Raw genomic sequence first — 25,218 nt, forward strand, 5'->3', positions numbered from 1 at the left:
GACTCTGTCCTCAGCTAATAAAGATCCTGACATTCTTGATGCTATTTTTGTAGTAATGGAAAGGAAAAATAAAAACAAACAAACAAATGAACAAAAACCCAACCACCTGTTTGCAACTGTCTAGCAAGCAGCATGGTAAGGATAGCATTTCATCTTACCTGTTCGTGTATTGTCTTTCTTACAGTAGTGCTGAGGCTTTTAAAAATATGTTTTAAATTTGAGCTCCTGGGCTTAAATGACATCCTCTGTACAGGAATCTTTTCTGAGGATTATGGATCAGAACCTTTAACAGCTCAGGACTTAATGATACGATCCTTGTACTGGGTGGGCATTAATCTCCTTTGTCTTTCACTATGGATTGCTGTAACGGTATGCAAGTTATGTATATATAAATATAAAATAATACTGTGTGTAGTTGCTAGAAAATTGTTAAATCCATAAACTTGAGATCACCCTTATCTCCTCTGAAGGGTGCTGCTGAACACGAAACCCAACACATCTCCTCTCCTCTGCAGGTTCGCTTCCCTCTCGGCTAACACCTGGCTTTCTGAGAGGTGGGGAAAAACCTGGCTCCAGAGCAAGGAGTGATGTCCTCGCAGGGGAACAGCTCACCTACAGTTGGCACACATGGTGTGTGCGGAGTGTGACGTGTGCTTCACAGAAACTATTAATAATAAACTCTCTTAAACCGATAGGCTTGTCTTTGAAATAATTGGCAGCAGGCGACGTGTTTTAGTCATTATACAACGATTAAAATTCCACTGGCTTTCCCCCATTGCTGGTGGTTAGATCGTGTATGAGGTTTTTGACATTCTTTTCCTAGAACAGAAAGATTACATAACAGGGCTGGCAGCCTATAAAAATTTCCTCACTCATCATGGGCAGGAAACAGGTTAGCTTTCTTAGAAGGCAGTTGAAGGTTGTAGCCGCCCAGAGAAAAAAATCTGGGGATAAATGACTTCTCTGGGAAGTAGCTGCTAAACTTTTACCTGAAACATCACCTTGCACAGGGGAGTTGCTAACGCTCTTCTCTGACAGTATTTTCAGTATCTGGATCTGCTTGGATCATGAGGAAGATGATGTATTCCTGGGGGACCTTCACAGGAAGAGACAAGTGGGAGAAAGGGGCAGGTGAAAATGCAAGGATGCTTCCCAAGGCTGGGCATGAGGAAAGAAAGAAGCTGGAAACAAAGAGAAAAAGAAAACTAAAAACTGTGGCAGGCAAATTACTAAAGGCTGTGGCTAGTGGGAAAGAGATAGCAGCAAAGAAGGCTGAAAGTGAACATGTGGCTGGGAATTTGCTGAAGATGGGAACAAACAGGAAGGAAGCGGAGGGAGAGACGCCTGCAGGTAACCTTGAAGATATCTCTGTCTCCAGTCCTAGACCTTCTCAGCCTCCTCCAGCTCTGCAGACTCTTGTTTTCTTTAGTTTCTGGAATAGCTGATACAAGTGTTCTCCTAACCATCCTTCAACTAATTTGTTGTCCTTTTTCAGCTGTACGGTTTTTCCTCTGAAATTTCTGTGTTTCTTCCCCTTTGCCTCACGAGTATTTCTCTTTGCCATTCCTAGATTAGGAATGCAAAGACTCCTGATGCATCTTCTAAAAAGGATGATGTATGTCTGACTTGTACCCTGTAGGGTGTGACTGTGCTGTTCTTCCACAGATGGGCAGGGGGAGGTGGGTTGTACATGGCTTAATTGTACAAGAAAACATTTTCCATGTGTTGCATGTGTTGAGGCAGGGTGAGTGCAGCTTGCAAGCCCCCTGCTGAGCAGCTTCCCCATTTATTTGCTGGAGATCCTTGCATTAACCCCATCCCCGTTTTGTGTCATGTTCCTCCCTTCAGCCCTGTTTAATTTAATTCTAACTACACAGATATGTTATTTCACAGAAGAAAGTTAGGATACGTGTGAAAGATAATTGAAGCTAATGCTTTATCATGCTTTGCTTTAAGCACACCCAAAGCTGTATCCTGAGTTGATTGCAGTGTCTCACTGCTTCTGTCCTGGCTTAACTTTCCATGGGTCCTCATCAAATTTAAGTTTTCTTCTGGGCTCTGCTCCAGCTGTCTTTTGGGAAACCTTGTTAACACTTTGTTACTCAGCTTCATCATCTGTAAAAGGCACAGGAAAAGAAACTACTGCCTTGTGCAGCTGTTATGAGATTAGTTTAACTCTTAGTGGCGGATTGAGTGTGATGGTTAAATGCTTTGGAAGCAAGCAGCAGTGAAAAACTTCTCCTTTCATCTGAACTTTAAAGATTCACTGTCTTGTCAGGGTGCCTGGTGATCAGAGCAGTGGCTCGGTCACCACGGCTTCTTGCAGACACCAAAGTCGTGAATTCCTATTGCTAATGCAGTGCAGACAGCCCAAATTTTGATTTTCACCTTTGGACAAAATAGTGCACGCAGCTATTTGGCCTAGTTCAAGAGCCTTGGTAAAGAGAGGGCCCTGGTCTGCATTGCTACAAGTGACACGTTGTGCGTCTGTGGGAGGCTGTGAGCAGGAGGGAGAGGCCTTACAAGAGACTTTGCAGCACGTTGTCCTGCCAGGGTTCCTGCTGGGCTTGACTTTCAGCTGTGTGCTCCTTCAGAAGATGTCCTTTCTGTAATGCTTTTGTTCTGGCCCAGACGTACTTTCCTTAATGAAAGACTGATGTTCATAAACCCGCATTGCCCACAGGAGGATCTGGGATGGTCACAGAAAGATGCAGAAGATGTGTCTGCAGGCTTAGATAGCCCCAAGGAGAAAGGAAGAGAGAAAGAGTGCTTGCCTTGAGGAAAGTGAGAGGTGCAAGTGCTAAGCCTTAAGTAAGGGAGGTGATTTTTTTATAGATTCTGAGGCTTTCTGGGATACCTGTGAACTATACACTTCAATATATGGATATTAAAGTGATGGGTCCTATAGAGGAGTGAACAAACATCAAGCTGAGCTGTTGCTCTCTCTGTTGCAGAGGAAACCGTCTGTGAATTCATTGAGCAAGGAAAATTTTTTCAAGCTTGTAATTGTATTTCTGATCTGGAGCATTCTGGAAGCGATGCTGTGGGGAAGTCTGAGTCACTTTATATGCTGCTGGCTGAACGAATGTGGGCTGTGGTGGGAGAAACCCTCCTTGGAAGTGACAGGGTGCTCCTGGAGCCGCTGCAGTCGGTGGGTGAATCGCTGGAGTGGAAGAAGCAGAAGGAAGAGGAGTGGCTTGGCCATGACCAGGAGATGGAGTCCGTCTCCACCTGGCACCCAAACTTCTGGAAGAAAGATCTGGAGGAGAAACTGACGCAGTACATGGCAGCCCAGATTCCCCGCTTTGTTCCCATGAGTAACACTGATGAGGCTGCACTAAAGCAGCACCTGAGTCAGCTGGAAACAACATTTCTTCCCAACCTGGAACACAAAAGCGGTTTCTTCAGGGAAGCAGGACTGCTTGTCACCTATGCCCAGTGCTGCCATGCCTCTCTGTCCTCTCACCTGTCCACCCTTACTGACAATAAGCACTGCACCTTCAGCCAATGTCTTGTGGTTTATGAATGGTGCCTTAAGATGTACAAAAGGTATGTCTGAAGGACTATCTTTCCTTTACAGGTTTTCTGTGTCTCTCTATTCTTCAGTTCTGAGCACAATCCCTGTTTCCTGTTAATGCAGTGATTTTCAGGGCATAAAACCAGACAGATCTTGCTGGGTTTAGATTTGCCCAGTGCCTGTTCTTTCTCCTGTTTTTTTTTTTTTTTTTTTTTTTTTTCAGAACCAGAAGCTTTTTAGTTGTACTGCTGCCTCTGTCTAAATCCCTTGTACTGGACGCAGGGGTTTCCCTGATGTATGCAGATACAATTTCTCTGCTGGACTTCTGTTGGACATGTGCACAGAGACCTCCTTTCCTGAGCAAGCTGACAGGAATTTCTTTTCTCCTATTAAGCCTTTTTTAGCAAGCTCCAGAATGCTCCATTTACTCCAGAATAATTTACTTTTGCCTTGATGTCAGCATTATGCTCTGTGGGCTTCTTTTGTTGTCTCCTTGGCTCACTCGCTGTTTTATCTGGCTTGTAGTCTGACCAGTTCTTTCCATATTTCCTGCACTCAGGCCACAGGAAAGAATACAGCAGATCATTTAATTCGTACCCAAGTTTGGGAAAATGGTTGTGGCTTACTCCGTGATCTGAAAAGCAGCATATCTGGGACCTTCTGGCCCAATGCAAATTCAAAGCTTTCCACCGAGAATTCCTGCAGGTGTCATTGAAGCCTGGAGCTACTTTGCTTTCTTGTGACTTCTTTTTGTTTTGCAATGGTAGATGAGGTGTTTCATTCTCTGTGTTCATGGTTACTTTGCTACTTAACAGCTCTGATCTACTGATTCCCTACTAGTTTTCAGTGCTTTGGCTTGTTTGGCTGCTTCCATCCCCACCTAGAGCTTCTCTGTTCCTTGTATTAATTGCACCATAAACACCTGGGCAGCAGATAATCAGTTCATCAGATGGGCTCTTCCCCTAACCAGCTTCTGCAGGACTGGGACAGGTGATGGGTACACATTGGTGCTTGTTGTCCTTAGAGATATGGGAGACATGAGGCCAGGATGCATCCCTTCTACTGCTACTTTTACGGGTTTAAAATGGTAAAATTTTGGCTTTGGATAAGATTAACAGATTGATGAAATATCAAAAACTTACATGAAATCGGAGGTGAATAACTAATTAATTTAAATATATAAAGAAAGGTTCAGAGACAGGAAAAAATGTGAAATGTGTTATGCAAATGCTGGATTTCTTCAAGAAAAAAAAAAAAAAAAGGCAAGAGCAGCCTGTGAGTGTGTTAGGGTCAGAAGACAGTGAAGAAAATGGAAATGAGAAGAGATGCCAGACTGACTTTAGGAAAAATAACAACAGTCTTAACAATTTGGACTCTTCTCCTGAATACAGTTACAACCTTAGTAAATGCTCATGTGTAGATGCAATTATCCTCATCTATAGGTGCTTTTTACTATAGACCACTTTCTATTCAAGTGGAATATCTTACACTTGTAAATTTGTGCATGTCTGGAAGTGGGCTTGCATAGCTCTGCCCAAGCCCAAGAAGGAATTCAGCAGCGGGAGAGGGAAGGAGAGAGGGAAACAGAGGGTAAAAAGCATAATTTGGGCAGCAAATATAGGAAGAAGGAAAAGAAACAGCAAAAAAATCATAGTCAGCAAAAGGGTATGAAAGAGATGTTCGGCCATGTTGGGGCTGCTCCAGTGCTGCAAACACTGCTGGATGTTTGCTGTGTGCAGGGTGAGCCAGGGGCACAGAGCAGGGTGCCAGGTGGGAGAAGGGCTGCGAGTCACTGGGAAGCTGAGCTCTTGTTTTCTGCACGCAGCGGCAGCGGGACGTGCCTGAGACCCAGGCAGACCTCCCAGCACAGCCTTGCCCTTGATGTACAGAGTCTCATGTGGATCATTTTGAAGACAGAGGAAAAGTTACTTGCAGTCACCCGGGTAAGAGCTCAGTAGTTTTACCCCACTCTGCCTGTACTCACCCCCTCGCAGCCCTCTCCAGCCTGCTAGACTGGCACCACTGAGGTTATAACAAAGATTATCTCCCGAGCCCAGCACAAGAAAAAAACATGCAGCTGGTGCACAGGGGGCACAGACCTTCTGTAAGGGCTGAGCCAGGCATCCTGCCTTGCAGTCCCACAGATGACCCCAGTTCAGGGGCTGCAGCATCTCCTTTTCTCAGCAAATCTCCCCCTCTGAGGAGCCTCTAGGCACGTGGTGCACCAGCAAAGCAGGGGAGATGTGTTACAACCGTGGGGAGTTCCAGAGGAAACCATGGTGTCTGGAAATTTCAGCAGGGCCTTTTAGATTCAAAGCCTACAAATGCAACACCAGAAGTTACCACAGGCATCTTCTCTTTCACTTTCCCTTTCTATTCCTCCCTGCCCCCCCCTCCCTGAGCAAAGGAAGGGAAACTCCATGGCAAACTGCTGAATCACCTGAGGGGGAAGGCTCTAAGCTGCAGAGATTCTCCTCAAGTCTATTTCCCACTAAGGTTTTCATAAACATGGGAGTAGAGGCGCCAGCTGGTGACAATATGCTTAAAACCTACTGCTTTCAGTGTTTGACATTAAGCATCCATGAGCTGTTTCAAATTATTACCCCGGGGGAAGACCGCATGTTCTCAAGGGCTGTTTTTAGCACGTATTTCAGTGAAGGAAATGACTACACTGGGGTAGTGCCGTTGAGGTTATCTCAGAGCATGCCACTGAGTCACTGACAAAGCCTCCAAGCTACTGACTAACACTGATGAAGAATTTCAGTCTTTTGTGGACCTGAGCTCACTTCATATGGAAAAACAGTGCTTGTCTTTTCTCTCAGCTCAGCGGCATCGCTTATAAAGCCTTCTTTATTCCTCAATTTCTTTTTCCAGGATAGTTCGACACCTCATTACTCCAAATGCATAGGGAGCTGACATTGAGCAAATACCCTGAGTTATCTCTGAGTGATCATAATGTGTAACTGTGACTGTAAATCATACAATGCTGGGCTTGCCACTTCAATGGATGACATTTTTCTAAATGGGAAGAGTCTGAGCAGAATAAGAAATAGCCTACTTTGCCTGTGAATACCTGGCTTTGTCACGGGGAGTGCCAGCCCCGGACCTGTGCAAACTAAAAGCATTTTCAGCAGAAGTGATGAAAGCTGTGACCACATCAGAGGGTGCTGGCTGCTCAAATGCCATGTGGGTTTCCAAACAACTTCCAAACCTCCTCGTGGGGAACGTGGCCAGCTCTGGGTACAGGCAGCGTCACCTCAGCAGTGACACCTCTATGGCAAGGGGCCTGCATGCCTTTGAGGGTGCAAAGCTGGTGAACCCAAAATTACGGTGCCATAGACGGGGTTGATGTTCAGCCCCATCCTTATGTGTTGGGGAATGTGGCATGAGCAAGGGGCAAACCTTCCAGTGAGACATCAGGGTTCATTTTAATACTGAGAGGTGGAAAATGAACTTCTGTCCCCTGCTTCTGTGGCCTCAGCTCAAAACTGGTTCTGCCTAAAAGCAGAGATGGCAGGACCAAATGAACAAGGCTGTGCAGTAGTTCTGCCTGCTGGTTCGTCAGTGGTGTGCTCCCACACGTGTTGAACATCTTAGCCAATTCTGACATTTGGTAACGAGGCATAGGTCACAAGGATGTTAAATTCTTGCATGTTTTTAAAAAAGTAGTGATTTGACAAATGAGAGATGCTGAAATTACAACCCAGTCCCATGTGTTTTCCGAGAGGCAGCAGCTGGCTGGGCCTTTAACACTGATGGGCTGGCCGTCCGTGGACCTGAAGCTTTTACGCCACGAGGTACCACATCTTGGTCAGAAAGGGAGGACGAGGAAGAAGCTGGAGGTTATTTATGGGCCTGCTTGTTACATTAGAAGTTTTGGTCCCCTCCATGCTGGAGCTCTGGGTTACCAGTTTCACCACAAGGGCTAAAAATGGGCAACCTTGTGCTAATTCTGACATGGCCTGATCTGTCTCAACAAGTCATTGCCTTGCAGAGATTAACTAAATGTGTGCTTTGCCCCCTTATGGAACAAGACCTCCGTGTTGACTTTAACTGACGCATTTCGCTTTGCAGTGGGGCAGGCTAGAAATGTTTGTGCAGCCCGGCTGGTATCTGTTATCTCAGCACATCGCGTTGACACAATTGCCCACAGTCAGGTGATAGCAGCGCTCGGGAAGAAAGGAATTTTCCTTCGGTTGTTTACAACTGCTTGTTTGCCTTTGTTTCATGCTTTTTCAATGAATATGGCAGAGCAGTTGTTTTGAATATACTTTTGATGAAATTCTTAAGTGACAGTCACAAATTTCCTAATTCATCAGCCAGAAAAGAACAAAGACGCAAGGGGAATGTCAGACTTTACATTCTTTCTATTTCTTTGGCAAAAGATGCAGAAATGAATGAGTAAATGAGCCTGGCTTTTGAGTTTAAAGCTTCTATGAAGGTCAGATCGTGTTTTAAGCAATGAGCCCTTTCTCTGCAGCATTAGTTTTGTTTTTATAGTCTATTCAAAATAACACAAGCCAGCCAAGTCTTGGGAAATTTCCCATCCTGCAGCCTCATGGAGCTCATCTCTCTGTGACAGTAGCTCTAAACACTAACCCGACTCCTATTTGCACTCACACGTCCCTGGCTCAAGTGAAGGAATGCTTTTAATTAGTACTGGCTGGTTCATGTGGGTGCTGGCTGGAGCTAGGAAGGGTGGAAAATCTCAGCTGCAGTAGCTGGCAGCGCAGCGCTGTGTCTAAATGTTGTTTTGCTGTGTGGGTGCCTTCATTTGAGCTAAGCTAACTAGGGAAAGCTGTAGATAACCCGAGCTGACACAGGGATGAAAGGAAGCTGCAAATCTTTTAAACTCAAACAAACAACACAGAACAAAGCAGAACAATGTTATTAGGTCAGCTGGAAAATCGCCAAGCTTTGGGTTAAATGAGACGGCCAAAAAACGGAGGCAGAAATTCATCTAGTCCAAATGCATAACGAGAGGCTGGGAAACCTAACTCTTTATAAATACCATTGTATCTCAACATCTCAACTACTTTTTTTTTTTTTTTTAATATATATATGTATCTAGAAGGAAGTAGGGAAAGCCCTGGAAGAAGCTTTTGAGATTGGGAAAACCCCTTGTGCAGATGCTGCAGTTGTTCAGGTAAGCTGGGGGGTAATTGAAAAGCTCACACCCTTTGGGGCAGTCACGTTGTTGCTCACAACTCTGTAGGTATTTGGCAAGATCCAGTTTTGCTTGTCCTGGTTTAGCTCAGTGTGTAACAACCTTGCAAGTTAGCTGCCATATTTAAACTCCATCTCTTTACCCCCAAACCTGTTTTTCTCTTGTGTACGTGTAAGGAAACCTAAACTAACTAAAGAAAGGATGAACCTGAGATTAGCTGGTTCATGCTGAAGCTACATTTACACCTGGATTTCCACTTACCCCTAAGGAAAATGGTGGTGTAAGTTAGCCAGTCCACCCTCTGTGAGTTCTGCACTGCAGCAGAGTGCTCTTATAAAACAAGAGAGAGCTGCTGGGTTGTGGCAGATCCCCTCATCTGGCAGTGCAAAGGCAGGCAGTGTGTTCCCTGCTGCCCCGACTGGTTAGGCAGTGCGAGGGATGACTCCAGAGCATAACGAAATTGGCTGCTCAAAGGGCATCGCAGAAGCATACTGCAGATTTATGAACAGGGGGCATTTGGATCAAGACCTGCAGGAGGCTTCAGATAAATCCTGGAGTTTACGTGTGGACTCAAGTGATGCTAGATGGAGGTCGGGGCCAGCTGACACGGCCCTCGTATCGGCTGATATGTTGTGGATATCATCCTATATGGATATCATCCTATCTCCAACATCTGGCCATGTCTCAGCACAGGTGGCTTTGCTGTGTTGTGTACGTAGCTGGCAGTTTCGAATGATCTGGAGCTGGTCATGAAAAAGCTTGGATAAATTGGCAACCATTATGAAATTACCGCCTCCTCAATTTTCTCAGGCTGACACCTAAAGATCAGATAGCAAACGAACAAGGTGATGTGGAAACTCATCATCCATGGTTTCCTGACACTTTGGGGAGCTGTGTTTTATCCCGTCCCTTTTGGTGAACTTTTACATCTGTTGTGAGCAGTGGAAAAATACATTCCCAATGTGAGCCACCCTTTGTCTCTCGCTGATGCTTCCCAGAGCATCGGGAGAGCACGGCACACAAGTCCATCTGGCTGCCTTTATCCATCTGGCTCTCTTCCCTTTGCAAGCTTTTGTTTCCACGGAGCAACTAATGGATGGCGTTAAGCTGCCACCTGCTCGAGCCTGCCCGCCGTGGGATGGGTTTGGGGCTGTCTGGCACAGCCCCAATGCTGCAGGCACCTGGGCCACTGGATGGGGCCAGAGGGGTGAAACAGGCACCGCGGGGCTTAAAGCCTGTGCCAGGCCTGAGGGCTGGAGCTGGGCACCTGGCACCTGCCTTGTTCAGACATCCCCCACAGAGGCCCAGGGTACACCGTTTGGGCTGCCTAACCTTTTCTGGTGGCTGCACCCAAATTTATCTGTGAGGGAGAGGTGCACAGACCCACAGGTGTCCCCACGGGCAGCAGATCTTGGTGTGCTGTGAGCTGCAATGCTGGACATGGCAGAGAGTGTTTGTAGGGATAGACTTTCTTCTGAGCACAGGACTTTACACCACCCTGCTCCCTGCAGCAAAAGCAGTGGTAGCAAAGTTGTAGGATCAGGCGTTAAAAGCAGGCTCCTAAAAATACTTCCAGTCACACAAAACTGAAAAAGAAGTTGTTCCCTAGCAGGCAGAGGGATTTGCAGCAGAGCAAAGAATGGGATGCATTCCTGCTCACTGTATAAGGAAAAAATAGCTTTGGCCCGTTCTCCTCTCCTGCCACAGATATTCAGAGAGAAGATGGAGGCTGCCCAGCACATCAGCGAGAGCCTAAGCGAGAAGGTGGAAGCTGTGTGCCTGGAGGAGTGCCTGAGCTTCCTGCAGAGGTAAGGGGGTGCTATTTACATGCCCGATGGCCAGGCATGGCCCTTCCTACCCTGCCTGTGCTTCCCAGGCATGGTGTTTTCTCCTGGCTCCCTGTAAGGGGGAGAGCTGTGCTCTCAGAAGACACATGCCTTGTTTTCATCCCTTGCCTTCTCGCCATTTCTTCTGGCTCCCTTCGTCTGCATTTTAGTTTTAGGTATCTCCCTCCCTTTGTACCATGCCAGGCAGTAAATGCTAATAAATGCTGCTGGTAGTAGGTGAAGCATTTCAGAAGGAGATGAGATTTAAGATCTTTGCTCTGCACATTATAATGGGAAGGAAATTCCTGTAAATCAGAATTGTCCAGGAGCCGTTTGTGAGCCTGAGGCTGTGAGGAAGTGGTCAATAGATGTGGGTTGTGCATGCACGCTGAGGCTTTTACTGTTCTGCAGCTTTATCAGCAAAGCCCGAGTTGCTTCCCAGAAGCAAGTGTTGCAGCAACAGCAATGATAAGACAAATCTCCTGCTTCTTAATCCATAGAAGTGGCACCCAGGCAGCTCAGGGGCTGTCCCCATCCCATCTCTGTGCTCTCTTTCCTCACCAGCTGGGCAGGACAGAGACCATCTTTGTCCTGCTCGAGGTCCCCCCTCAGGGACTGAAACCATGTGCAGCAAGAATACAAGTAACCACAGAATACTTCTCCTGTTGGCTGCCAGATGTGTTACAGAGCATACCAGCTTAAAAAGATGTCTTTCTTTTTTAATTTAGCTACGAAAATGAAGTAAGAAACTTTCTCCAGATTGATGACTGCCCTGGGATCTCCAGCAGTTTACGGATCCTTGAGAACTGCTGCATTCTCAGGTTAGAAACCAGACCCCAGTGCCACAGGAGGCAAAGTTAATTTTCTGAATTTTCTGTGAGGACATCATCCTGGCCAGCCCCACCGGGTGCTGTGCTGTGGTTCCCTTCCCATGCCCGATTCTCCCTCGTTAGGAAAGCCTTGTAAATGTTGTGCTGAGACTTGTGTTTACGTACTTCAAGGTAAGCCCGGTCTTAAGTGCTTTGCTGAATGAAACCCTGCTGAACGCACCAGGCTTTCCCCGGGGCTGTTAGGAAGGAGGGAAGCAATAAAGCACAGAAGGCTGGGGGAGGCTGTTTGCACCTACAAGCTAATTTCAGAAGTGCTTGCAGCAATGGAGAAAACAAGGTTGCTTCTGTTCTTCCTGTGTAAAATTATCTGAGGATCTCTGGAGTCAGCAAAACGCCCAGATCCACCATATGCACAGCGCTTCCTCGACACTGGAACGCTGCCTTGAGCCTCGGTAGCTGTTTTGTTTGATGTATGTGCACATTGCTGCTGCTGGATCCCTAACTGAGTACTGATGAGACTCTTTTATGTAATTCTTCACAGAGATACTGAAAATGAAGTTACACGATGAGCTTTTCCAGAAAGTAAAATGTCTGTTTTCAAATTGGTGATCATTTTAGCAAGGTTTTGCTGACTTGAAGACTGTTCTGATGGGATGTAATTGTTCGTCTTGTATTTGAAGGGTGTCAAAGGCATACAGGATGCTCACCAACCCTCTCTTTGTCAAGGCCACTTAACGCCTTCTCATTTTTTGAAAATCCCAGCACTTTTACTCATCTAAGCTCACTAGTGATGGGTACAAGTGGCATTTTTATGCACTTGAGCTTTCATGTCCTTGTGACAGCATCTTAATGTGGGCTGTCCAAACTACGTGTAGGTATCTGTGGGTCACTGAGACCCTGTGCTTGCCCTACACCCCAGCACATGCCAAATATCCAAACATCCAGACAGTCACGATGGTTGTAGTGGGAAGAGTTTTGATCTGAGAGAACAGCCTGATGTGATGTAATCAATTGTTTCCATATCCCTTTTTGTTTTTGCTACAGAACCGCCTGGTGTAAGCTAACATACATTTGCAGTGCCAGCACTGGTCAGGATGCTAAGGTGAAAGGATTTCTATACAGGATGGAAGATGAGGTTACAGAGCATTTTCTGCAGACAGTCACTTCTAAAGTCAAGGTATGGGAGACCCATATCAGCACTGAATATTTTCATACTGCTGGGCAAGCATCCCCTTCACTTTCGTGCCCTGATTTGGAAAGGATTAAAACATGGTTTGATCTTCAGGCCAATACCCTCCTCTGCCTTGTCTGAAGCTGCATATTGACAGCTTCATCTTTTCCAGTTCCACTTGTTTGTAGTATTTACTGTTGTGCTAGAAATAGGTACCCCATGCTTCCCCTGGGGACCCAGACCCCAAGGATTGAGCTCCACTTGTTGCCTATTCATCCCCTGCAGCTGGGTGTCTTCCTGGAGCAGCGATAATTCAGAGCTAATATCACACAGATACGTTTTACCCAGGATTAGAGCTACTGCTACCCATTTTTCATGATTTTATATCTTCTAGGTTTGGGCTTGAGAATTTAATACATCTTTCCTGATTTTGAATTGTTGCTGTCTTTCATGTTTTTGCTTTTCTTTGACATGAAGGAACAGGATGCCACAGCTTGTGGAGGAGTCTGCTTCTGAGAGCAGAAAGAGCGGAAGCAGAGTAATCCACGTCTGTAGCCTGTGTGGTGTCTCCACATGTGCACTCTTTGACTCTGTCTGTCCCTTTTCCTCAGGAAACACTGAAGAATCACTTCAAAAAATGTGACAGTGGTTTCAACCACATCCTTGAATCCTTAAAGCAAAGCTTTTTGGCATTTGGGAAGAAAAAAACAGACATATATGAGGTAGGAAATAACAATAAAGAAATAAGTAAGAAAGTAGGAATGAGATATTATTCAGCAAATTACTAAAACTAGTCCATGAACCTCCAAATTACACAGTATTTCCACATTAATCCAAACTACCATTTTGTCTATCATTAAAAGGGCTTTTCAAGATCTAGTGGCCTCAGTCCAGTTCCTCAGGGTTGGATATCTACTTCACCAGGACAGCTAGGACATTCCTGTAATCTCAGCAGAGAAACCAAGACGTGAAGGAAGGGGGAAACGGAATGTGGGAACATCGGGTTGCCTGACACTGCCATTGCCCCAGTAGCATTATATTGGGAATCCTGACAGTTTTTAATGTGCTTCAACTTTGGTAGTAAGGCACATTTATCCCTTTGGTAGAAGGGTCCCATGGATTGGTGAAAAGTCCACATCCCCAGAGGATGTAGTCTCTCGGGTAGAGTTACATGTAAATCAGTCAGGGTTAGCAAAGTACAACTGCACAGAGTACCTACATTTTTCACTTTTATGGTAGCCTAAACAATTTGCCTAGTGTCTCACAACATGCTAGAGTCTGGCCCTTAGGAAGATTGGTACCTGGAGTATCTCCTTGTGCACAGAGTTTGAATTCACTGCTGCTGTGCTGTATATGGAGCACTAGGCATTGGCTCCCCTTCTTTTATCCTCTGAGGTCTGCAGGCTTTTTGTTAGTGCTGATTTTAATTAACATTTTGAAATGCTGAAAAATGTAATGGAACAGAAAAATTGGGAGCCATTCTGATGTTGCTCAGGGCCTGTCCCTGGACGTTGTGTCACATTAGTGCTGCGGTAAGCAGCAGCTCAGTGGTGGAGCGCTACACCAGAGCTGTCTGTCCCTTGCTTTGTCTGTTTTGGGCAGGGCTGGGGATTTCCTGTACCCTTGGACCGCAGCCTAAAACTGGTCTGATTTCCACTGCTAATGAAAATGGCTTTTCTGTGCAGCAGCCCATCTCCCCTTAGAGACATTTGCTCTGCCTCCCTCTTCAGTTACTGCACGGCCTTAGCAATGAGGTTTCTTAGCAGGTTGTGTGTGGCTCAGAAGTGCTCCCAGGACTTCTCTGTGCCCAACCACATCTGTGTGCCCAGGGGTATGGCCCCGAGATGTGTCCAGCAGGGATGCTCCAGGGAGGCTGGATCTTGCTTTGCAGTCCATCCCAAAGCTATGTGGTGGTTAGCTCGGGGCCAAGCTAAGTGTTATTTGCTGCTCTGGAGCATGAGTGTGACCTCTGGCTCTGCCACCTGGTCCCATTGCTTTTGTTTGGATGTCTCCACACTCATCAGTGTCATCCACATACTGCATGTGTTAGACCAGGCTTTTTGAAAGGATACTTAAGCAGTGAAACAGGACACCCGTCTACATGGGCAACCTGTCTACATTAGTCAGAATCCTAGAGGTATGGTCTGCTGCTTGCTCGCTGTCCTGCTCAGTACAGGGAAGTTAATTTGGGCTTCTTTGCTCTGGAACAGGCCCTCGTCAGGTCCGTGAACATCATCATTATTACAGAATATGTGCAAGCCCTCCTGACCACTTCCAGGAAACCATCTTCTGAGCAGAGGAAGAGGATTGTCAGCAAGATAGAAGAAGATCACAGGACACTGCAAACCATCTTTAAAGAGTGCTTAGTAAGTCTTTGATATGGTTATGGGTATGCTCTCTGTCATGCAGATCAGTACCAGAAGAGGAAAAGGCTCTGAAGGCAAAAGAAAATCTTAAGAGGTCTTACCACAATGGCATTTAGCTTCACAGAAATGAAAGTCAGATGTGCTGGAAGACAGCCCTTCCGATCTGCCAGAAGCTGTTAGTTTATAGTTTTGAAATGTGTGACTGGAGCAGGCAAGATTCACACTCCTGACACTGAAATAAGAATGAGCCACATTCCTCTAAGCTGGTAAGATAGCTCCAAAGCTGTCAGCTCCCCCAGGCAAGCTCTCTGTGCCTTGCCGTGTGTATGCAGGAGAGCAATGTGCCTGCACATCCCAAGAGCTGTGCTCCCCCCTCATGCTTTCCCTCGAGCCTGCGATGATGAACTGAATCAGCTGCTCCACAGCTTCTGGGGCTTCACCTTCTCTGTGGATTGCCCCATATGGCTACCCCTCCTCGGACACGGGATATGTGTGTTGTTATCTGTCCCTCTGGCCTCTTCCTCCCTGCAGGCCCTTCCATGGAAGCCTCTGGCCCAGCCTCGCAGAGCTGGGCTGATCAGTGCATGGCCATTTCTGTGTGTTTTTGGTTTTTTTCTTCCACAAGGGTAGAAACACGATGCTGTTGTGGTTGGTCATGGTTGCAGGGAGAAGTGAATCTTCATGTTGAGGTGAACACCTCGCATCATTGCGAGGTAAAGATGTGTTGCAAAAAGGATAGATAGGGTGTAAAGCATATCCACACCTTTGAAGAAAAAATGTGGAAAAAACGCTAGGTCTGAATTGCAGAAGCAATTTTGGAAGCCTAAGAAAGCCTCCTCACTTAATTCACAATCCTGTGTAGCTGGCACACCGTGCTGTCACATGCTTTGCCTGCTTCTCCAAGGGCAGGCACTGCAACACCAACAGCCTGCTCTGCGGCTGCTCCAGCAGGAGGACTGGCTGCACCCCGCTGGCACAGCTCTTCTGCAAGTGCAGGCTGCGAGTGCCCGGGCACTTCATAGGAAAGCTGAACTGTGCACTGCAGTAACGGTTGCAAAGGCAGTCTGGTAACAGGACTTAGTTGTAACAGAGCCAATAATAACTCACGGCTATATTGGTTTTAATAATTCCACAAATTCTGACTCATTCTGATGATTTATGAATTCAAGTGCTAGGGACTAGAAATCGATTTTCTCCCATATGAGACCTGCTGCAAGTCAGTTGTCAGAAACTCTGACTTTGTCCAAGTAATAAAATAAAATAAAAATGATAATTTGTAGGCTCCTCTGAAAAACTCTCAGGCTAATTACAATTAATCCATTAGTTTCATGGCAGAAAGCTGGAAGCTGCCGGTGCTGTTAGCTGCAAATCTGCCTTTCCTAGAGCGATCAAGCACAGACACGTCAGTGCCTTGAGATATCAGGGCATTGGGAACAGCAGGAGGATTTTTTTAATGTTAACTCTGAAGTTTACCAGTAATGTTGTGCTCAGCATCAGCTGTCGTTGATATGTGCAAGGACAGCTGGTTTTATAATGTAAACGAGATATGAGAAATCTAATTATCTAAGAAAACCCCGTGTTCTGCTTTGGTGAAAAAAGTCTGCTTCCATTAGTGCTGTTCCCCTTGATTCCCTGCTCTGTCCCATTTCTTACTTGATGTAGAAGCACTAAAAATCTCGAGGAGGAAATTCCTAGGCAATTTGCAGGGGACAGCCTGATACTCAGTCAAATGAGGTACATGGTTATGCATGCAAAATCTGTGCTCTTCTGCAGGCTGAATTTGTTGTGCAGTTGCTGCACAGGCTGCACCTGCTCCCTGCCCTGCTCTGCCCTCTCTTCAGGCTCTTCCTTCCACTCCGTCCTCAGAACACATTAGGAAACACTTTGCTTCTTTCCTAAGAGCAGTGCATGTCAAAGGCACCTAAACGCTGCTGACAAGACACTTCGTCTTTGTCTTTTTAGATTGCACGCTGGTTACCTCGGACCATTCCTGTCTATATCATGCTTAACAAAATCTGACACCTTCTAATTAATTAGCATTTTGTAATAGTGAGCTTGCCAAGTATGAAGCCTTACAGTACTGGTGCATGAGGAGCTGAGTACAGCCTGTGCACTGTGCAGAGCTAGACATGCTGTGTGCCTGCAGTGCGGAGGAAGAGAGAGAAGGCTGTCTTCACATATTACTGTTGCTTTTTTTTTTTTTTGATTTATGTTCAATGCAGAGATGAGCTGCACGGAGAATCCAGCCTGCTGTTTCTAACGCCCCATGGAGATCAGGGCAACCCGGGCTGCTTCTGTCCTAGTTTGGCAGCCTGTTCTCCAGGTTTGCTTTGTCACGGAGTCTCTGTTGACGTGACGGCATCAATAATTCAGAGAAGCAATTTAATTGCATTACCACACCAATGAAAAATGTGAACAAGACCTGAAGCTCTCTCTCGGCAGTTCATCCACGTTCTGTTTTCTCCAGCTTTACTAAAAATGATGTGCATTTCTTGCTAGATTTATGAGGCTTTTTTCTTCTTCCATGTGCTCTGCGTTAGAGGGAGCTGGCCAGGTGCAGCATCTACCGTCCATGCTCACACCCCTCACAGGGTCCAGCCTTGCTTCCTGTTGTTTTTCTGCTACAGGATCTGTGTCCCCTCACCTACTCACCAAGGTCACTTTCTGCCCCTGGGCTTGTTCCAGGGCAGCAGAAATACTGTCAGATGGTGGCCAGCAGAGCTTGTTGTCATGCAGCTACAGGGCTGTACTTATCTGTGGAGGGAAACCATTTCCCAAAGAGTGAGAGAGGCTTAGAGAAGACAGGAGATGTAGGGAAAGGCCTGCTTTGGAAAAGGAACTGCAGAAGGGAATCCTGTGCTGCTGCAGGTAGTCACTGAGCCACCCTGGAAGCAGCCCATGGTTTCTTTTCTCTTAACCAGGAGGGAAAACATGCACAGACAGTCCTGCAAAGCTCCTAATCCATGGAGTGAGATCCCAAGTCTGATGTGAGGCCACCTTTTAACACTGTATTTTGCTTCCCTTGTCCTGAACCCACCTCTGCTTCTCACCCCAGGGTCCCGCAGCTGGTGCCCTCAAGGATCCCATAAAAGCAATTTTAGAACTTATTCAAACTTACAATGCTGAGGGGATGAAAATAGCCCTGCTGCCCATTCTCAAAGAATTTCCCGACCTAAGGTAAGGTGTTTTACAGGTTGGTTAATTTTGTTTATGAATTACTATTTGCCACCAGAAGATCTATAACAATATCAGTCCTGTGAGATTTTCTCTTTGCAGAGTGCTGGGGCCAGGCACAATGCTTACCTTTGAATGAGCTCAATGCTCCCTATTTGCAGATGCAACAACATGGTTTTTAATTTTGCCAGACATTAACCACTGCAGTTGGAATGTCCATCCTTAAAGTATGGATGAAGTATGGATGAAATTTCTATCAACAAAGCAGGAACACTGTGAAAAATGCTAGCTGAATGGACAATTTGCAGGCTGCATTGGTGCATTTTACAGCACTGGCACGTGTGGGCCAAATCTAGATTTCAGGACCATCCTTAACTAGTAACTTCCAAGCACTTGGCTTTTGGTTGAACACTTCACCAGTCCTCTTCTAGCTATTACTATTTCCACATAATCCTAGGTGCATTCAGCAAGAATACACACTGCCATTTCTCTCAGGAAACTGTTAACAGAAATGAAAGCCAACTTTTATTAGGAAGATGAGATTTTAGCTAACTGCATTTCTTTCAAATTCTGTTGTTTATCACATCCATCTTGAGCTCTGATGTCTTCTGCTAGTGACTGTATTTTTCAAGTTAACATGATTACAGTGTAGAGCTCTCTGTCACAGGATTCTCTAAAGGCCAAACGTGTGAATAGCTTCAAACAGGGAGCAGACAATTTGTGGTAGATAATTGTCTCAGCGTCTATTTGACATGACAGTCAAGATATAACCCCCAGCAAAGGAAGTCCCTTAACTGCAGACTGCCAGAAATGAAAAAAAGAAAGACAAAGAGATCATGTTATGCTTGGCTTGTTTTCTATAATCTTTTCCTAAGCATTTGTTTCTTTGGAAGATGCAATATTGAGCTAAAAAGATATTTATCTGATGCAGCAGAACAGTTTGTATTCTCTTACTATAAATATATGTGTATACTTACTATGTATATGTATGTGCAAAGGAAATAGAATAATATTATTTTGATCCAATTCTTAGTGGAGAGCATTCTGGTGTGAGTAGATGCACTGTTCTTGATCTTAGTGGATGTCTGTAAGTTTAAAACTGTGTTTGCTGTGGATACATTTGCCCTGCTTGTTAATCATATTAATAGGTTTTGGCTTGGCTCTGCAAAGCAATGCTATGTAGAATAAAAATCCTAAAGCCCTTCAGATAACCAAAAAGTAACTCCATTTCAGGTGAGAAAAGATAATACAAGTACAAATAATACCAAGGGTGTCAAAAAGCACTATGAGCATCTTCCAAGTGTTGGTCTGGCCCAGAAATACCAGGTGATAGGAAGCAAGCTTTTTTCCTTGACTCTTTCACTGACCTGCCCTTTTATCCTTTGGAAAAGGGAAGAACATCTGAGTGCCGTGTTGGACATCAAAGACTCGCTCAGCCGAGAAGACAGAGCTGCTCTCTTGAAGGCATTTCACGATAATTGTGGGGAAACAGAAACAGAAGCAACCTTGCTTTTTGCAGATATAGAAGTAAAACCTAGAAAATATGGACTCTGTGGCTGCTTCTGTTGTTAACACAGGTAGGTGTGGGTGTGCTTGTGGGTAACATGCATACGTGCATAGGCAAAGGCATTCCTACTTATGGGGAGGTGGAATGCCTATGGCTGTTACATCACCTCCCTGAGCTCCTTGTTGCTATATACACTGGTTGTACTTCCCTCTTTCTAGCTGCAAATTTCCACGTCATGAAGCATCACGCTGTAGGCAGTGCGGGGAACTGAATGCTCAGACGTGTGATTCAGGTTACAGCAAGGACAAGGGAGAAGACAGGGCTCTTCCTCCTCATTCTTCCCTTCTGCCTGTGCCTCCCTGCAGCAGTGCTCCTCTGCAGCATCCTCTCCTCTACCTCCCAGCCCGTGACAATATGTGCCTGTGCAGGGTCAGCCAGGCAAGCGCTGGTGCCTGGCAGGGGAACTCGGAAGGTTTTTCCCCTCAGAGGCTCCCCTGCTCCTGTCCTTGGTGCAGAGGGGAGGGATATATCAGCCCCACAGCTTTCCCCTCTCCATGAGAGCTCTGTTAACCAAACTGGGCTCCATCCTGCCCAGATGGCTGTGCTGTGCTGCTGGCACTAGAGGTAAGTGCAGAAGGCAGAAGGGGTAGAGGTCAGAGGCATGGTTGTCTCTGTAATGTCTTAAATTGCCTCAGCGTGAACTGCCGGGCTCATCTGGAGCACCTGCAACCTCTTCTATACATTCTATATGTGCAGTCTGTACTGCGTGTTGCAGTCCTGTTCATAGATCTCCAAATCACCAGGCACCTTTAAAGGCCGTTACGTCAGTCCTTTGGGTTTCCCAAGTGATTCTTTCACATTCACAAATTACTTTTTTTAGGTGGCAAGCTGCATCAGATCTTGAAACTAAGCAGGTCCTCATGGTTTAAAAATAGCTTTTAGTGGAGAGCAAGCAGCCATTTGCTTCACTTTAAATAATCTGTAGCTTCTTTTTAGTCCAAATTTGCCTAGCTCCAGCTCAGAGTAAGATAATTTTGTTTAATCTTTGCCAGGCCAGAGCCCTCTCATATCAGAAATCCTCCTCAGTTAATATTTACAGATTGTTATCAGTCACCTTCTGTTGGATAAGCTGAATAGACTGAGTACCTCAGGTTGGAAAACACAGTCCCTTTCTACCTCCTCCTCTGCTCTCCAGTGTCACCATTTATTTATAGTTCCCACGTTAGCAGATCAAGGATGAGTTACACAGAGCTCTGACCTGGGGCCTCCAGGCACAAGCAGACAGCAGGTTACCCTGTTAGCCGGGAGAGAAAGCAATTAGAGAAACAATAAGCAAGCACACGTTCTCTTCCTAATGAAAACTGGTTCCGATATAATTAACTGGCTATCAGCCACCCACTTGTACACCCTCCTTTAAAGAAATTACCCATAGCACCACCTTTGCTTTAGAAAAGATACTCAGGAACATGTTTTTAAAACACTGTAAATAACTTAATCTGCTATTTGCTGAAATCCCCTGGGTAAATAGGCCCCTAAATCCCAGAACTGGCTGTGCTGCAGTGCGGTGGAAGCATATGTGCAGCACAGGTTGGTAGTCTCAGCCAGGCTCACAGGTAGCAGCAATAGTGAACTGCGGGAGGGATGTGCTTAAAGGAAGGTCACCTTCCTCCCTCCATCCTGTCCCCTTCCATCCTGTCCCCTCTGTTTTGTGGCCGTGCACTGGGGCACGACCTGCAGGTACACCAGCCCCTAAAAATCACCTGCATTTTCCCAGTCAGGCATGCAATAGTTGTGCATATTTGTCCATTCTGTAGACACAGGTGGGAGGACCTTGGGAACTTGTTATTGCTGGTTGTTTGGTGTTAGCATGAAATGACTTCCCAGAAGAGGAGTGAGAAGGTTTGACTAGTGTGGGCAGAGAGACACAGGGATGCTGCCAACAGCTGTGGGCCCACAGATTGCATTAGCCAGAGCAGCCGAGGAACTGGAGATTTTCAACATGTAAACACTGATACAGCTTCATTCAGGACCCTGTGAATAGGAGGGATGTTTTTGCCATTTGACTCTTGCAAGTGCTCTGATAAGTGCTATTTAATACACAGCTTTTTTTTTTTTTTTTTTTTTTTTTTTGCTTCCACTCAGGTCCCCTGTGAGAAACACGAGGTTCTCCCTCCCATGTGGCAGCATCTGCGATCACAGCTCCTTGAGAGCTCTGGGGACTTGCGCAGCCAGATGCACAAAGATGCCTGGCAGCTATGGAAGACAGAATTCCTGCGCTTCTGCAGGAAAACCACACAGCCCAAACCCTAATCTATGCAAAGTCCAGGCGGAAGATGATTGGGGTATGGCAGAAAGACATTCCTTCAAAATTGCCTGGAGATTGCTGCTTAGCAGAGTCCCGGTGGTTATTCCAGGCTGTGGCACCACGGTGCGTAGAGGAGGAAAGTTCCTCCCTGCCAAATTTTCATTTTCCCTCCCTTGTTTCACACAGTCTTGCATGTAACAAGGGACTGCTGCACCATGCGGTGTCCTAGCAGGTTACATGGCATTGCAACCTGCCCCATGACCCAGGACCCACTGTCAGGACATCCTGCCTAGCCCATGGGAGCACGGAGCATGGACATGGGGCAGGCTGGGGCTGTGGGCTTGGGCACAGGGATCCAGCCCCCATAAACCTGAGGGGGCTGCCCTCGCTCCAGACATGCGAAGGCTGTGATCTGCTTTGGGTGCAGCCTGCCTGGGGGAAATGCGGCCTCTCCCTTCTCAAAACAAGGTTGAAAGCCCCAAGAGTAGGAGCAGGGGACAGCACTTGGCCTTGTGTCATCTCTTTTCGGGCTGTAGGATGTGTGCAGCCTGATATGGCTCACGGCAGCCTCCCTGCTGTGCTGGCTGTGGGATGGGGAGCTCGTCTCATATGAGTTTCACAGCTGGCTCTGGAGCAGAGTTTTGCATTCATTTTTATACCTCAGTTTTCTGGAAATTTCCTCCTGCTGTGGAAAGCAGCTCCTTTGGAGAGAGAGCAGAAAGCTTCATGGGAAGTGGGCAGTGAAAGGAGTTGTTTGTCCCAGCCTCTGGGCAAGGTCTGTGCTGTTTTCAGATGTAAATAGGCAGTTCCTCTGGGGAAAACACCAAGTTTTCTTTCTAGTTATCTATGGGCTGGCCACAACCTCCGAGCTGGATTTGGTTCAAGGCCCTCCTTTGCTATTGTGTTAATTTAGGTCATTACTGTCCTGCTCTTCTCTGGCCGTGTAAACAAGTGAAAAAGCTCTGCTACCTCAGACGTGCTGGTGCTTTTCTGAGCAGCCAGTCCTGTTCAAACACGGTTTCTCCCCCTCATCTACTGGCACCAAAAGGGGTTCTTGCTTAACAAGAAAAGGGGCTGGTTTGTTGCATAACCTACAAGCTTGTGAGGCTGGGGACGTGTCCAGGTTGGGGACTGTGGGTTGGTGCAGGCCTGTGTGGGTACTACCACGCTTTGTAGAGCCATGCCATGCCATGCCATGCCATGGCCTGCGAACCTGAGGGAGCAGGAGCAGGTTTCTGATTGCCATGAGCATTGCTTCTGGCACAGTGCTGAGCGTGTGAGTCACAGGCCCAGGAAGGAGCAGGCTGAATCACCAGGAAGCACTGTGGGCTCTCAGTTGGGCATCGTGGTAATCCGTCATTAAAGGCAGGACCAAAGCGTTGGGTGGACGCCCATGGCCTGCCTGTCCTTTCTGACTGCACATCTGCTTCTAGGGCCCAACTGAGGCACCTCTCGTGCTTTATAACTACCCTGCATGGTTCAGTTACACATTTCCAGGACATGGAAAGGCTCGGTGAGGCTGGCGAGGAGCTGCAGCCTGGCAGGGTGGGTGCGGGAGGGCTTTGTGGGGTGGTGGGTGCCTGTCACCATGTGCAGCGCTGTGCTTGGAGCGGTGATGGCCCTGTCAGGCAGGCTGGGTCATTCATCCTCCTGTGCTGCCTAATTGCACATTTTTTCAAGGGCAGGAAGTGATTACAGCCCCAACTTTGTGACAACAGGATTAGAGTCAGCCTGTGTTTATTGGAATTTCAATCAACGAACCTTCCAGAGGAAATAAATAAAAACCCCTCTGACATTTTGATCGCGTCTGGTCTAAAAATAATTCCACCGCACTTGAAAGATTCCTGCCACAGACGTTTTGATTGCTGCATGCATCTCCTGGGTTTGACATTCACAGGCACCAAAGGGTATTTTCCGCTGGCTGGCCGGGGCTGGGAGCCCTCGGGGATGCCTGGCTTTCCACCAGCGTGTGGTGTCCAGGTGGCATCTCCTGCTCTGCACGCGTGTGTAGGATGAGCACCCCTTTCCGTGCGGTTTCCTAATGGCAAATTTCTCCACCCTATGCGTGGCATCAAGTCGTGGACAGGGAAAATAAAGGCTTCAGTTCAGAAGGACAACCTGGGGTGAGGAGATTTGTGCACGAGGTCGAGCTCTGGTGGCATGTGGGAGGTTTTTTTGACCTGGGGCACTCTCTGGGGAGAGGATGGGGAGAGGGGGGCCCAGCAGATGGTGAGGGAGGAACATCCTCGGCCACCCGCAAGCCTCCGGGGGCGAGCAGATGGTGTGTGGGGAGGCCCCCAGGGAGGGGAGGCAGTGGGGAGTCCTGGGTCGCACAGGAGGGGAGAGCAGAGGGGAAACTGCCTGGGGAGGTCAGGCAGGGAAGGGAAGGCTGTGGGGATGGGGACTGAGTGATTTCCCTCATGCCGGGGGGATTTTAACCCACTTTGCTGTGAGCCCTGACATTCCCAAATGAATGCCATGCTGCTCCTGGTGGTTTAATGCTCTGGCTTCTTACAGAGTTGCTTGCCATCACTGCCTCTCTGCTCCTGCCCACAAGGTGAGCAATAATTTCTCACCCAAGCCCCCACACCGCCCCGGGCTGGGGTTTGGCTGCTTTGAAGTGCTGCACGCAGCAGAGCCTCGCCAGCCACCCCGTCATTTGAGATCCCGTCTCAAAGGGTCACCTTCCGTGCTTGATGCTGAAGGCAGTGGAAAACAAACACTCATTAATTACGCTACAAGGTCTAGGGAAAGGCCTGACATTTGCTGAGGTGCCACCTGTGCTTCCCCAGTTTACCAAGCAGCTTTGCCAAGGGTGTGTGACGGTGCAGGGAGGGCATGACGGTGAAAAAGCAGGTAGGGCTGAGGATTTGAGACATGCCGGCTTCTGCTGCATAGCAAATGTGCACAGTGAGAATAAATCCCCCAAACCATGACACAGAGTTGCTTGCCGGTTGCCAAATTTTATAGTAAATTGGGTTTTATTCCATTGCCTATGCCCTCCCAGGAGAAGTCTGATGATGCTGGACACTCGTGCACTGACCAACGATGGACAGAAAAACCCTCACCCGTCTTCGGGGCTGTCCAGCACCCAGCTGGGGAGCGGTGTCTGACCCATGGGTGGGGACGGGGACACACGAGGGAGCACAGCAAAAGCTAACCTGGCTAATTCCCCCGTGGTAATACCTGGCACATCGCTGAAGCTCACTCAGTTGAAGGAACCCCTTAAGCCTTTGCCTTCACCCCAGCACACCCACGGCAGTGGAGGCTGCAGAGGCACTTGCTGAGGCCTCTCGCTCTGCACCAAGGGGTGCACCCCAGCGCCCTGGGGACAGACGGGGCTGGAAGGGCACAC

At 47.1% G+C, this 25,218-nt stretch overlaps 1 protein-coding gene across 2 annotated transcripts; it reads left to right on the plus strand.

Annotated features, from left to right (window-relative positions):
- The first annotated feature begins 931 nt into the window (after positions 1-931).
- LOC309878228 (exocyst complex component 3-like) lies at positions 932-21,948 on the plus strand. 2 transcript variants are annotated; one of them, XM_082760502.1, is made up of 12 exons: positions 932-1,350; positions 2,955-3,549; positions 5,343-5,460; positions 8,589-8,663; positions 10,392-10,492; positions 11,239-11,331; positions 12,385-12,517; positions 13,123-13,233; positions 14,722-14,877; positions 17,933-18,054; positions 19,443-19,628; positions 21,701-21,948. In XM_082760502.1, exons 1-11 carry the CDS (start codon positions 1,068-1,070, stop codon positions 19,621-19,623), a joined length of 1,968 nt encoding a protein of 655 aa, XP_082616628.1. In that variant the 5' UTR covers positions 932-1,067; the 3' UTR covers positions 19,624-19,628; positions 21,701-21,948. The 2 variants fall into 2 exon arrangements, with proteins under 2 accessions (XP_082616628.1, XP_082616629.1); XM_082760503.1 differs by lacking the exon at positions 11,239-11,331.
- Positions 21,949-25,218: the final 3,270 nt, after the last annotated feature.

This window comes from Aythya marila (assembly GCF_965140915.1).
Source record: "Aythya marila genome assembly, chromosome: 5".
Lineage (NCBI taxonomy): Eukaryota > Metazoa > Chordata > Aves > Anseriformes > Anatidae > Aythya > Aythya marila.